We start from the raw sequence: 14,726 nt of genomic DNA, 5'->3' as shown, positions 1-14,726 counted from the left end.
ATTTAAAAAAAAAAAAAAAGTATGAGGCCATATTTGTTTTTAATTTTGAAAGTTAATTCACAGAAAAATAGAAAGCAAGCTTCGGGCCCTTCCCTTCTCAGCTCCCCGTCACTGGTGATGTGTGCGGTACATCAGGGTGGCAGTGCACCCCTGTAACATCAAACAGTGTGTGTGGCACATCAGGGTGGCAGTGCACCCCTGTAACATCAAACAGTGTGTGCGGCACATCAGGGTGGCAGTGCACCCCTGTAACATCAAACTGTGTGTGCGGCACATCAGGGTGGCAGTGCACCCCTGTAACATCAGACAGATGCCTAGCACTCACAGTAGCTTAACACACTACTGGTTCTCACCGCATCCCACTGCTTGTCACCAGTGACAAGCACATGCAACATCGGATGGAGCCACTTGGAAGGCACCAATGAGAACCACTCACAAACAGAAAGGGTGTGTACAAATAGCAAATACACTCCGGAGCTGTGTACAGAACAGTCACAAGTCGCAATGTTTAAGAGCATTCACTGTTCTGTGTTAGCTTGCATTCAAGCTGCCCTGGGACCCCAGTGGAGCGCATGTGAGGTCCTACAGACTTCATTTACCTGTTTGTGAGGATGGCTTGTTTAAACATGAACAAGTGACTAGAGAGTGTGTGGCTAGGCTCCCAACACAGACTAGGAGTCTTCAAAATTGGTGTCTTGAGGAGAATCTACAAGATAGTCATGCTGCTGCAGATATTAAGTCCCACATACCAGGAGGTGAGGCAGGAGGATCAGTAGTTCAAGGCCATCCTGTGCTCCATGGGACCCTACGTAAAACAGGACTACTTATACTTGTAAGTGTTCCAGCTCTGAAGAGAAAGCTTGGGGGGAAGTTTCTCTAGTAAAAGTGTTACAGCTCTGCTCCGAGAGATATCCTGGAAGTTGGGAGCCAAGGAATACCACAAAGTCACAAGCCTCATGTGTACCTTCCCCCCACCATGAGCAAGCCTGAGAGACCTTGTTTACCACAAGGTCAAGTGACAGGATCTAGGTGGAGTTACCCACCTTGGCTGCCCGGAACACAGAAGCAGAACTGCCCCTGGGCTTGCCTTGAGACATCTCCGGCCGTGACCTGGAATGGACTATGGATTATCCCACCCATCTGAAACCAGGAGGGGTTGTGGGTTGGGTCTTCCCCTTTAAATTGAGAGCTGAACATTAAAGCTTGGGGCCTTGATCAGAGAACTTTGTCTTGGCCTCATCTCTTCTCACCCTCCTTCCCCCTTCAATTCCCAGCCCCCCTTTCAGGTGTACCCAGTTGACTTGTGGCCGCGGGCAGCTACACTCATGAAAGAGATTTTTGGGGAGGGAAAAACCCAGGAGGGCGGCTGTCTCTGCTCAGGTGAGAAGCAGCAAAGAACTGAACAGAAGGCAGGCTTTATATGGGGTGGGGGTGAGGCACTGTAGAGCTTTCCAGTGGGGTGTGGGATTGGAAGGATTATGTGGCCTGATGTTTAGGGCAAGCTCAGGGATTGGTAAGTTTTTTTTTCTTGTAGGGTCAGGCTGCTGGTGTTCCTCAAGCGGGCCTGGCCACTCCGGTGCATTGAGGGTTTACAAAATTTAAAAAGTATACAAAGTTTATAAAGAGGGTCCATGGTGGAGCTTTCCCTGCTGCTGGAATTGGCTTGAACAGCCAACAATAAAACCTTATGAAGCTGAGTGTAAGGAGACGGTAATGTAGCTGGGCATGCTATCTATCACATGTCTTTAATCCCAGAGGTAGAGGCAGGCAGATCTGTGAGTTCGAGGCCAGCCTGGTCTACAAAGTGAGTTTCAGGACAGCTGAGGCTACTAGAGGCTACTAGTACTGAGGCTACTACTCTTATCCTCTTTCAAAAAAAAATGAGAGAGAAAGGGGTGGGGAAGAGATTTTCTTCAGAGACGGAGCTGCACAAATATGCCACGTCCCTGTAACTTCTCACTTACACTCGAGTGTGTGTTCCCAAGCCATGTAAGGGTTGGTAGAGCATCACCACACCCCTGACATCTCTCTGAGAGCACAGCAGGAATGGGGCCGCTCCTTACCCAAATCAGGCTTGGATCTACTCAAGCCCATAAAAAAAAAAAAAGGCCACACCACGATAAAGCCAGTTAGGCTTCTGTTTCCCTACAAGAAAACTGAGTTCTCAGAAATCATGTGACTGGTATTGCAGGACTTTGTTATGCAATCAGCAGAGGTTTATTGGGGAGAGTTGGCTAGCCAATGGTCAAAACTGCTCGTCCACACAGGAACAGAATTTTGACAAAAGGCTAGCAAGCTGAAGGGTTTTTTTTTTTTTGTTTGTTTTGTTTTGTTTTGTTTTTTAATAGCATGAGGTGGGGAAAGGAAGGAATTTTTGCATGGTTACACATGATTGGTTGTTTTACAAATTTTGAACATAACACTGGGAAGACCAAGGGAGGGAGGGGTAACCAAGAACAGTGGAACATTCCAGAGGAATCTAGCCCAAATGATCCAGAGTCATGTGAAAATCACTCTGCACACTCATTCCTCTCAAGAATGTAGCTTTACCATGTCACTGTGCCCCGCCCTGTCATTTACCAACTATTTCAGATTAACTATTTTTCTTCCCTAAAGCTTGAGGAATGTTAATCTAGCAAGTGTCCTCTGATTCAGGGATAATGTCCTCCACCCGGAATGTGTCCCAGGGCAGTGAAAATCTTACATTCAGTTCATTCTTTTGCTCAGGGTAAAGAAAAAGCATATATATATATATATATATATATATATATATATATATATATATATTATGATATATGTAAGCAGCTGACCTGACAGACCTGACAGACCTGACAGCTGGAAGGCACCGCAGGTCTGTCAGCTTGAAAAGCGGCGGCACCGGCACCGCTGCCAAACGACTGTTCGTCTTTTCTCACGGCGCCGCTGACTAAAAGCGGCTGCCTGCTTTGAAAAGTGGCAGCCATGCCTGCTTCGACTGCGGCTGCCAGCTGAGAGAAGCAGCACCCCAGCCTCAAAGCGGCTGACAGCGCTGACATTCGCGTGTCAGCCGCTGAGGCACAATCCAAGATGGCGGCTACTCAGGCTCAGGTAAAACTATCAGTGCGCAGACTTAGGAATTTGACTCCAGTCCCTCCCAAACGGGGCATGCAAATGAGGTACAACTAGGGTACCATGAACCTGGCCAATCACCCACGCCCAGGCAGGGTATGCTAGTGAGTATGCTAATGAGTCATTGCAAATTGACCAATCGGACACCTCCATGTGCTTTGCCACGCCCAGGGCTGGGGATATATAAGCAGCCCATTCTGGGCATTCGAGTCAGTCTCTCCGAGAAAGCTAAAAGAGCGTTTCCAATAAAGGCTGTTGAGAAGAATCTGGTTTGTCGTGTCTTCCTTGCTGGACAAGCAGGGCGCAACAGATATATATATATCTTTATAATTTTTCACTCTACAGTTAGACCCGCCAACCACCAAATAAACACATGGAGCCTTATTATTAATTATAAAAGCTTAGGCACTGTAGCAGGCTACCCCCCAGCTAACTCGATGAGTTTAATTGATCCGCCTATTCTAGTCCATGTCTGACACGTGGTCTGTTCTCTTAATAGTCCGAGCTATTCTTCCCACAGAACCTATCTCTGTCCAGAAGTCCCGCCTTTCCTCTCTTGCCTCAACTATTGGCCGTCAGATCTTTATTAAACCAATCAGAAGGTGAGGGAGGTGTATGTTTACAAAATACTAAAGCAGGTGATGATTCATAAATATAACCAATACCAAAGTCTGGCCAGTACTCAACTCTCCAGCGGTACAGAAATCGACATTTGAATAATATAAAGACAACCTTTACACGGTGCAAAAAAAGATTACCCCAACAGACAGGGGGTGTGCTAATCTGATACATTGAAGGACCCCCTACCGCTGCAATACTTCCTCTCTCGTCCTGTTTTCCTCCCCTCCCCTCTAACTCGAGCTACATAAGCTAGCCCCGCTATTTCAATAAATGAGCTGTTCTCCGAAACAGGTCGTTCATACACGCCATACTCACCACTGCCGGAGACTCGACTCCTCTGCATCCTGAGACCACCGGTGCTCAACCACCAGTCAGGAGCAAAGGACCCGTCCGGGGTTCAAACAGGGATGCGTGGAAGAGGATGAGGACACCTACCTACCTACCTTTCTACCTTCCTTCCTTCCTTCCTTCCTTCCTTCCTTCCTTCCTTCCTTCCTCTCTCTCTCTCTCTCTCTCTCTCTCTCTCTCTCTCTCTCTCTCTCTCTCTCTCTTTCTTTCTTCCTTTTTTTGTTTTGTTTTTCGAGACAGGGATTCTCTGTGTAGCCCTGGCTGTCCTGGAACTAACTCTGTAGACCAGGCTGGCCTCGTACTTAGAAATCCACCTGCCCCTGCCTCTGCCTCCCAAGTGCTGGGATTAAAGGCGAGCGCCACCACCGCCCCGAGGACACCTTTCTGAGGACATCAGCATCTTGCCATCCGGACCTGAGGTTCTTCCTTCCTCCTTTACCTTTGATTTGAGGCATCGCAAGGAACCGACTATGGCAAAGGAGCTATTTCCTGGCATTGACTGAAGGTCCTTAGTCCTGCGGTCCGACCCCAACAACCCTTGGAGCACCGGAAAAATCACCCCTCTAAATCTCTTTGAAGGAACCTGGTAACCCAATGCCCAGTTAAAAGCTCTTAGGGCGGTTGCCAGTTTTCTGAAAATTGCAGGCAGGCTTGCACCCAGTCTCAATGGAATCCCTCGGAACTTCTGCAGACCCGGAACGTTCTCCTTTTGACTGAGTGCTTCTATCCTTTTCTGTCGTGGGAAATTCTGCCTCTCGTCAGAAGGAGTCCCAAATTAGAGTCTTTTGTGCCCCCTTCGAGCTGTGGTGGGTTAAACTCTCCCAGAAGGAAACAATTTTCTTCTAGGAGGAGGTTCTTCTATTGGCCCCTTGAACGATCCCAAGATCCCTCTGACCCTGAGGTCAGGACACAGGTGACTTACCTCTCATGAAGGCGACAAGTCCAAGATGCACCCCCTTCCTCCCCATCACTGCAGCCATCTGACAAAGCGTGGGTCCCTCCTGGAAGGAAATTAAGGGTAAACCCAAGCCTCTTTTTCCCAGCAATGGCTCTGAGGAGAGCCCAGAAGACTGTCCAGAGGTGGCGCTCACTGTCCTTGATCGAGACTGTCCAGAGGTGGCGCTCACTGTCCTTGATCGAGCCATTGAGTACATTAGACAGAAAATGACCCCTGTCACACCCATACCCTCTGTACCCACGACTGTTGCCTTATGCCCCTCCTGGCTCACACCCTAAGGACACTCATAAAACTCTTGAAGGCTCAAAGTCTTCTACCTCCCACCTCCACAACCAACAATTATGTGAGATTAGAGATTCTTCCAAACTTCTGCACAAATGAAATAACACCTAGGCCCTCCATCTTTTCAACCCACTTACTCTCTGCCCCCACACTGATATCCCTATCAGGCCAGTGAGTTAAAAGAGCTTAGACAATCGATAGGAGGATGATACTCACGCCACTTGGGCCAAATCTAGTCTTCTGAGCCATGTACCTACCACTCTTAATACACCACAGGACTGGCCAAGATAACTTCTCAGGAGCACAGCAGGCTACCCAACCTCCGCGGTACTTAGATCAAATATGCCTTTGTGTCCTTCAGGCCTGGAATCCCATAACCTCCCCTTCTGCACCCCGGATTGTAACAGCTCACCTTTCTTCCCCCAGCAAGAACCCAAGGAACCCATCTCTGTCTTTGTTCTTGCTACAAAAATGATCCTAGAATACAAAATCCCTAATCCTGTGGCTAGAGAAATCCTCCTTCAGGGCATAATGTGGGAAATCGTGACCTCAGAACACAGAATGTCAGGGTTTGAAAAATGAACGTTATGATAAATGGACAGTTACCACTTAGTACGTTGGTACAGCTTCCCTCACCCAGGCCTTTATGAGGCCCTTAAAACAAAAGGAAAATGTTTCAACTGTGGAAAGGAGGGACACTGGAAGGGTGAATGTCCTAACTCGACCTGTCGAAGGGCTTGGAATCTGCCCCTCCTAAAACCATCTGACCATCTGTCCCTAGGGCTGTAAAGAATTCCATTGGAAAAAGGATTGTTGTTCTACATTTGATAAAGATGGCAAGCCCCTTGAGCCTTTAAACTCCAAAGGGACAACCCTCAGCCTTGACAATCAAAAGGGAAACCCACAAAATCTTGTGGGTCACTAACATTTTAGATGGCTCACACCCTAAACTCAATATAAAAATTGGAGGAAAACCATTTAAATGCTTAGATGCCACTGGAATACACAGGACTATTTTTTTTTAAGTGATCTGACCTCCCACAACCTTGGGAACTCATTCCTGGGTTATAACTGATAGGCATAGAAGGCTCCTCCCAGATGTATACCACAAAGAAGACCTTCAAAAGGGAGAGTTCAGATGTTGCTGTTGGCCTTATCAGAATTCTTATCAGAATCTTAGATGTGGCCACTAACCTGTTATCTTACAAGTCCTAGATTCAGTCCTCCCCAGTATCATTGAAAGTGATCCATCCAGATAGACAAGGATGACAAACGCCCTCCGAGGGGTTACCCCAATTCTAAGAGTCACTGTTAGATATAATACACCCTGCCTCAACTGGTTCTCAGATGAGCCCTCAGTTGAGGGCTTTTCCAACCTATCTGTCTCTCCCACAGCTCATGGAATACACCCACCTTTGCAGTTAAAAAGAATCCTGGGGATGGCGGCTATTATAAAACCTATGGGCCATCAACAAGATCAAGGGAATCTGAGGATCTCCCCCTAGGGAGGCCTTCCCCTTATCTCCACAAGCATGGCCAGCATCCTACTATTGACCATAGATATTAAAGATTGTTTTTTTTCTCTATACCCTTACACTCCAAATAGTGTTACCATTTTACTTTTTCAGTCCCTACATCTCTGGACCAGCTTCCCATTATGAATGGAGAGTCCTCCCCCAAGGTATGGCCAAAATCCCCACTACATGCCAGGAAGCTCTTGCTGCCATCCTAAAGCCATATTTTAAAAAGAGAATTCATTCTTATTATTATATGGACAATATCTTGGCTAGGGAGATCAAAAACTTCACCCTATGATCTCAAAGATTTACTGGTTCCCCACTCTAACAAAAATAAGATTCAAAATAACCCAGAATAAGATACAACTCACCAGCCTCCCCAACACCTTGGGGACAGAATTTTCTCAACTCCAGTCCTGCTTCACAAGCTTCTTCTAACATTCTGCCAGAAGCTAGATCTTAACACCCTCCAGAGTTCTTATGGAAACTACAACTGGCTCGGGCCATGGCCACCTAGACTTACAAACCCTACAGCCTCTGTTCTTAAAAGGAAATTTAAATTCTTCCCTTTTCCCCTACCCCCAACCCTCACCTCCCAGGCCAAACAAGCCCTTTGGAAGATTAGTCGCTCCAGGGCACGTCTCTGGCCTGATAAACACCAGACAAACCTGTCCAGCTCCTCATATTCAGCCCTTTCCTTCTCCTAGTGAAGGCCCTATACCAGCCTCTGGGAGTTTTGGAATGGCTCCACACTCCTAATGACGGTGCTTCTAGACTCCTAACAGAGGTTGATGTCCTGGCCTCTATGATAAAGCTAGGAACAGACAGAGCCTTACAAACACTGGGCAAGGTGTTTTGGTCCCCTTCTCTCCTCCAGTTGTCCTGTGGTTACTTGAAAATCACTCCTGCAATCTTGGGCAAAGAGATAACCATTATCCCAATGAGAAATGGGCCTCTACTCTGCGGCTTCTGATGTGGCTGCCCCCACCAGCCTCTTTTCAGGGGAAAACAATTCCTGTGGCCCCTTCTGTCTTCACCAATGGGGGTATGGTGAAGCCACCAACAGAGGATGGGGACTGTGGGGTTGCAGTCATACAACCCACCCCAGAGATCAACCTCCAACTATTCATTTCTGGGAGCTTCCAAGCCACTCCCTCCAGGGAATGGCCCTTAAGGAAGAGACTGCCCTTTCTGACATATGAACTGTCAGAAAATTAGATGAAAGGGCAGTCTCTTTCCTGCCTACTTCCCTGGCTGACCAGATCCTATGTCCGGTTAGACGAACCCTCTCTACCACTCCCCCCCGACCCCCGAGTACCCCATGAGAGTTTCAGTTGGGTTCCAAGGAGAACTGCTCCTCTCTTTTTCCAACAAGTTCAGTCTCATACCCCATGACCTGGCCCTGCATCCAAGGGAAACTCCTTGGCTAACCAAGTTGCCTCTGTGGGAATTTTTATAGTCATCCTTGAACAAGCAAAGAATTTTTACTCACACACCTGCCCATGTTAACCTTAAGGATTACAATCCCAATTTCCGATTATTCCACTGGATACTAAAAACTTGCAGTTTATGGGCCTCACTAATTATCAAACCCTGAAATACAACAAATGGGAGTTAACCCCAGAAGCCTCAAGGCCACTGCCCTCTGGCAGATTGATGTCACCCACAAATTACAATTTGGACAACAAACATGGTTTTGTTACAATAGACACATACTCCCACTTCATATGGGCCTCTGCCCAAAGGGAGAACGCTCTAGAAAACATATGCCACACCAGCTCCTCATTCACTGTCATGGGCCTACCACAACAACTCAAGTCTGATAACAGCCCAGCCTTGACCAGCATTCACTTTAAAACCTTCTGCTTGGGCTGGAGAGATGGCTCAGGGGTTAGGAGCACTGACTGCTCTTTCAGATGTCCTGAGTTCAATTCTCAGCAACCACATGGTGACTCACAACCCTCTGTAATGGGATCTGATGCCCTCTTCTGGTATTTCTGAAGACAGATACAGTGACTCATCTACATAAAAATAAATAAATCTTAAAAAACAAAACTTCTGCTCTATATGGGAAGTTACGCAGCATACAGGGATCCCCTATAATCTGAAAGGACAAGGTATACTTGAACGGGTACCCCAGACCCTCAAAACCCAGCTCAAAAGGCAAGACTCAACCTCTTTCCCCTTTAATGTTGAGTTGACAATGGACCTAACAACACAAAACTTTCTTTTTTTTTTTTTTTTTTTTTTTTTTTTTTTTTTTTTGGTTTTTCGAGACAAGGTTTCTCTGTGTTGCCCTGGCTGTTCTGGAACTCACTTTGTAGACCAGGCTGGCCTTGAACTCAGAAATCAGCACAAAACTTTCTTAATACATGTAAAAACATAAAATATCCCCCTATAATCCTTCATTGGCATACACCACAATTGACAGCCCCCCCCCCCCCATTGGTGAGATGGTGGGACCCCCTAGACAGGATCTAGAAGGGACTAGACTCCCTCTTCACAATGAGAAGGGATTTTGTTTGTGTTTTCCCACAGGATCAGTCTCAGCTCATCTAAATATCATCATAAAATGTCTGGCAACCCCCTACCCACTAAGAAGATGGTTTGCTTATTGCTGACAGGAAAGGGAAGGAGGAGATCCTTGAGACACCCTCAACCGAGGAACCAGATTCATGACCTGGTGGCAACCGCACAATGTATATTCTCAAGCTTCTCTGTTACCTCTCTGTCTTTGTTATATTGCAGGCCTGTCCCGCCTCCATTCAACCCCGATTCTGTTCTCAACACCTACCACTGGCATTTTTCCATTTGGCAAGAGCCAGGAGATCAGGCCTGCAGACTTCATCAACCAAGGCTGCCAAAGCTCTGTCTCTATTCCTGTCTATCCTAACCCCAAGTAGGCATAACATAAGCTCAGAGGCTGAGATCAATTCCTGCTTTGAGCCAGCTAATCACACAGTCAAATGTGACCCTAACAATGGCAGGTACATGGCTGGCTGCATGTTGTACAGAGATGTGGTCATAAGTCATTGTCACCATCAAGAATAAATGCATATGCACTTTGCAAATTGGCACCCACCTAGAATTAATGTAGGACCGGGTGCTGTGACACCAATGTGCCTGTGAGCAAACAGCTGGCCTTGGCCTTGAGGAAGAATGCATTTTTAAGTCACGCTGCAGGATGCCTGGGCTCACCTAGATCAGAAGTTCAACTTCTTGTATACCAGAAGCCTTTCTGCACTGGTATGTGAGAGACGGTATGGAGGAGGAGTGTTCTTTTGAGGCCTGGGAAGACCTAGCAGCACTGGAGAAGGCTTAGGAAGACTGGCTGTGGATTTTGCAGACTCAGAGGCTAAAGAAGGGGAGGGAAGGATGCTGAATGGAGCTGTACGGCTGGCAGCCATCTCTTTATCTCCTCCCACCGTTATCACTACATGATGCTTTTACTTACTAGTGTCTGTACTGAGGCATTACTTTTACTGTGCACTGTATTTTAAAAACAAAAACAAGAAAAACAAAAACAAAGTTCCCTGTCTAGAAACCCATCTTTCTTGGAAGGAGGGCCAATTAGCCTATTAGTGAATTCCTCTGGGAGAAATACACGTGTTTTCTCTAAGACATTACTAAGCATGTCTGTATGCTGAGTTAAAAGCTTCTAACTAGATAAGGGAATTAGGGCAACACATGTTATTGTCCCTACCACCTCACATGAAGTGGCTTTTCACCCTGTCCTGTGAGAGGCTTGAGGACAGAGTGCAGCAGGGGCTCCCTCCAAGGGCTGTAAAACCCAGTTCCCGGTATGCCATTTGTTTACTAGCTTTCCTCCATGGCTGGAAAATGTAGCATCCTACTCACTGTATGTCCCCAGAATGTACTTGGGGCACACTCTACCCCCTTCCTGTTATGAGAGTAAATTTTGAGCACTGGTCTTGATTTTAAGAACTTGATCTAAAATGGATCCTCCAAGATTGCCAGAAACCACAATAAAGTAGACGCTAGAAAGCGACGCTGCTGCCTGGTCCAGCTGGAAATTCCAGTTTCTCTTGAGACAGCGGCAAAACCCCAGCGGGCTCATAACCTAGCATCCAACCTCTGGGTGGTGGGAAGCTAAAGGCCTTTGCAGCGCCTCTGCCTATACAGTTAATACCGTTACCCTAAGAATTCTTTTTATGTGTCGTTATATTTTATTTTGTGCATATGTATAGGGATCAGAGGACAATTACTGGGCGTTGGTTCTCTCCTTCCACCAGGTGGGTCCCAGGGATCAAACTCAAACTTCAGGGTTGGTAGCAAGTGCTGAGCCATCACACCAACTCGTGACCGGATTCTTTCAACGAAGAGCCCAGGTTTTTCTTGGTGGTGGATCTTTTTCAACCAGAGTGTACGCTTACGATGTTCAGAGAGACCGCAACCAGCTGCTTCGTCCACACGGCGGGCGCTCACCAGTGACCTTGGACACACAAACAAAACAAGGAGACAAACTACTGTTCCAGGAACCTCAACTCAGCAGCGACGATCCCCACCCTCACTCCCAACATCCGATGACCCGCCCCGCCAGGATCTCTTCCGGTCCCGCCCCTTGGGGGCCGGCGCCACGGGCGAAGGAGTCTCTTTGCTACCAACTTCCGTATTGACCCACCCATCGCGAGATTTTGGCGGCGCAGCAATGGCAAGACCGTGAGTACCGCTGACGGGAGTCTGTAGAACGAGTTAGGACAGGACTGGTACCGGGTCGGGCCGCGGGGAACCGACGGGCTCAGGCCCTCTGGAGGGAGTGACAGCTGGGCGTGAAGACAGTCCTCCCCCGACTGCTGCCCACAACCCAGATCCCGCCCCTTCCCCAGATGCCGCGACACTGCTCCGCCGCCGGCTGCTGCACACGGGATACGCGCGAGACTCGCAACCGCGGCATCTCCTTCCACAGGTCAGCGCGCGTGCGTAGTGGCACGCGAGGGCTCACATGCGCAGGCGCTGGTGTTGCAGCACCTTAGGCCGCGCAGGAGACGGCGCTTTCCTGAGGTTGAAAGTGAGGCTTGAACTTGTGAGCAGGGAGGGTGAAAGGGATGGTCGCATAGTCGCGAGTCCAGCCGAAAAAGGACTGGACGCTTACCTGACTTCGATTTACAGCTCTGACGCATTCCTGCTAAATGATGCTTCTCTCGTCCTCAGTTTCTCTTTTTCCCTAGCGGGTGGTAATCTGAAATGGTCGCGGGGAGGTCTGCCATTCTTGCCTGGGGAGCTTGGGCATCCCGAACGCAGGGCTTTAGGCAGTCTGGTGCTCACGGTTTTGTGGCTCTGCAGACTTCCCAAGAAAGACAACCCCAGGCGCGGCTTGTGGCTGGCCAACTGTCAGCGGCTGGACCCCAGCGGCCAGGGCCTGTGGGATCCGACCTCTGAGTACATCTACTTCTGCTCCAAACACTTCGAGGAAAACTGCTTTGAGCTGGTGGGAATCAGGTGGGTCTTTCTGCCAGCCAACATCAGGACAGGTTTGAGACAGTTCTTTGCCCTGGTGAAGCCCATGGGCTGGCATCCTCACAGACAGGCACACCAGTTGTCGAGGGTGCTGTTGCCTCTTTCCAAGTCTGTACAGTTAAAGCATGGTTCCAGGATCACCGTACCAGTGACATCAGAGAAAAGCAGCCTTTCCAGGCTGGGGAAATAGCTCCCTTTGCTAAAGTCTTGGTATGCAAGCATGAAGACCTGAGTTCAGATTCAAGTACCCAAATAAAAAGCCACGTGTGATTGCTTGATCCTTTAATCCCAGTCCTGGAGAAGACAAAACCAAAGGATCCCAGCTAGACTAGATGAGTTCTTGAGCCTTGTGTTGAGTGAGAGACTCTTAAAAATAAGGTGGAAAGGCTGGGGAGACCTGTAACTCTTACAGAGGACTGGGTTTCAGACTACCTCTGAGGGTACAGGTACACAGATGTACATGCAGGCAAAACATTCATACACATAAGTAGGGCTGGCTCAGAGGTTAAGAGCACTCACTGGCTGTTCTTCCAGAGGGCCTGGGTTCATTTCCCACCACCCACATAGTGGCTTACAGCAGTCTGTTCGGTCTGGAAGTGGCTTACTCCAGTTCCAGGTGATCCATTATCCTTTTCTAACCCCTGTAGGAACTAGGCATGCATATGGTGAACAGTCATAGGCAAAACGCCCATATACATAAAAATAAAAAAAAATGTTTTTATGGAAAAAAATCTTTAAAAACAAAGGTGGAGAATGATTAAGGAAGGCACCTGAGGTCAGTCATTGGTCTCCACACAAAAGAAAACCAGCTTTTTCATAGACTGCTTAGCATGTAGTTCCTCTAGCTGGCCCACCTATCCCTGCTGGTGGGTTTTCTAATCAGCTCAACCTTGGAAGCTCATTCACAGGGAAGATGTTTGTTTTTACCACATTTGCCATTCTTGAGATTTGTTCCTGGCAGTGTGCCTTGGAGCCTCTTGTCCCTAGTGCTGCAGGACCTGCGTTGGGAGTCCAGGGAAGTGGCAGCGTGCTCTCTCCAGCTCATCTGGGCTGCTTTTCCCCACAGTGGGTATCACAGGCTGAAGGAAGGGGCAGTCCCCACCATATTTGAGTCTTTCTCCAAGTTGCGTCGAACAGCCAAGACCAAGGGGCATGGTTATCCACCTGGCCTACCTGATGTCAGCCGGCTCCGGCGATGCAGGAAGCGGTATGTGCTGCAGGACCCGGGGGATGCCCCACCGACACCCCAGGGCTGAGGGAACTAGACTGTAGGGTGAATGCCAGCATCTTCACCGAACAGGGTTCTTGCTATCTGGACCCAGTGAAGGGGGCTCGGATGTTAGGGAGTCTAAAAGGGGCTAATGAAGGGAGCCTGGCCTGCCTTAGTTTCTTTCTGTCTCCCCTCCAGCTGCTCTGAAAGACAAGGACCCACAACTCCATTTTCTCCACCGCCGCGTGCTGATATCATCTGCTTTCCTGTGGAAGAAGCTTCAGCACCTGCCACTCTGCCTGCATCCCCAGCTGTGAGGCTGGACCCTGGTCTTAACAGCCCCTTCTCAGATCTCCTGGGCCCTCTAGGTGCTCAAGCGGATGAAGCAGGCTGTAGCGCACAGCCTTCACCAGAGCAGCACCCCTCCCCTCTTGAGCCACAGCCTGTCTCCCCATCTGCGTACATGTTACGGCTGCCACCACCTGCTGGAGCCTACATCCAGAATGAGCACAGCTACCAAGTGGGGAGTGCCTTGCTCTGGAAGAGGAGAGCCGAGGCAGCTCTCGATGCTCTGGACAAGACCCAGCGCCAGCTGCAGGCCTGCAAGCGGCGGGAGCAGCGACTTAGGCTGCGACTGACCAAGCTACAGCAGGAACGGGCACGGGAGAAGCGAGCACAGGCAGATGCCCGCCAGACTCTGAAGGACCATGTACAGGACTTTGCTATGCAGCTGAGCAGCAGCATGGCCTGAGAGAGGGACCATATACCAGGGCTCTGGCCTCTTTTTCTCAGAGACACTTGACTGGAACTGCATCACAATAAAGTGGATGCTAGAAAGAGATTGCTGTTCGGCTCAGCTGGGGGTGCCCAGCTCCTCCCCAGAGCATGGCCAAAGCCCTAGAGAGCTTAGATCCTGGCATGCCACCTCTTGGCCCTGGGGAAATCCTTGTTTGCAGCCCCTCTGCCTGTTTAGTTAATCTCATGTAAGAAAGTCAGCTCCTCTGAGATTAACTCTGCCCCCTCCCCCTCTTTGAGTCAGGGTTTCATGTAGTCTAGACTGGTGTGTTGTTTGTAGCTATACAGGCATGTGCCATCATGCCCAGTGTAAGAATTGGAATGTATGTAGAGGCACAGGCTTCAGCCCACAGGCCTCATCTGTTTGGCCAATCCCTTGCACTGATCACACACCTGGCTCCTTTGCCCT

General features: G+C 48.8%; 1 protein-coding gene and 1 long non-coding RNA gene across 2 annotated transcripts; one reads left to right on the top strand and one right to left on the bottom strand.

The window, feature by feature from the left end:
• Positions 1-11,217: 11,217 nt before the first annotated feature.
• On the bottom strand, positions 11,218-11,688 carry LOC143443995 (uncharacterized). Its single transcript, XR_013113451.1, has 2 exons — positions 11,477-11,688; positions 11,218-11,287 (listed from the first exon to the last, which is right to left on the bottom strand). It is a non-coding gene; the product is annotated as an uncharacterized LOC143443995 (long non-coding RNA).
• Positions 11,362-14,363, top strand: Thap7 (THAP domain containing 7). Its single transcript, XM_034515761.2, has 5 exons — positions 11,362-11,514; positions 11,682-11,761; positions 12,139-12,294; positions 13,379-13,519; positions 13,721-14,363. Exons 2-5 carry the CDS (start codon positions 11,682-11,684, stop codon positions 14,271-14,273), a joined length of 930 nt encoding a protein of 309 aa, XP_034371652.1. The 5' UTR covers positions 11,362-11,514; the 3' UTR covers positions 14,274-14,363.
• The last annotated feature ends 363 nt before the right edge of the window (positions 14,364-14,726 follow it).

This window comes from Arvicanthis niloticus, chromosome 12, assembly GCF_011762505.2.
Source record: "Arvicanthis niloticus isolate mArvNil1 chromosome 12, mArvNil1.pat.X, whole genome shotgun sequence".
NCBI classification, from domain to species: Eukaryota; Metazoa; Chordata; class Mammalia; order Rodentia; family Muridae; genus Arvicanthis; species Arvicanthis niloticus.
The sequence above is the reverse complement of the archived record's forward strand: the minus strand, read 5'-3'. Positions and strand labels throughout refer to the sequence as shown.

Bases quoted from the DNA above. Each gene is read 5' to 3' on its own strand.
- Thap7 (XM_034515761.2), top strand. From the start codon at position 11,682: ATGCCGCGACACTGCTCCGCCGCCGGCTGCTGCACACGGGATACGCGC. The intron at 12,295-13,378 runs GTGGGTCTTTCT...TTTTCCCCACAG, and splicing joins TTTGAGCTGGTGGGAATCAG to TGGGTATCACAGGCTGAAGG. The intron at 13,520-13,720 runs GTATGTGCTGCA...TCTCCCCTCCAG, and splicing joins CTCCGGCGATGCAGGAAGCG to CTGCTCTGAAAGACAAGGAC.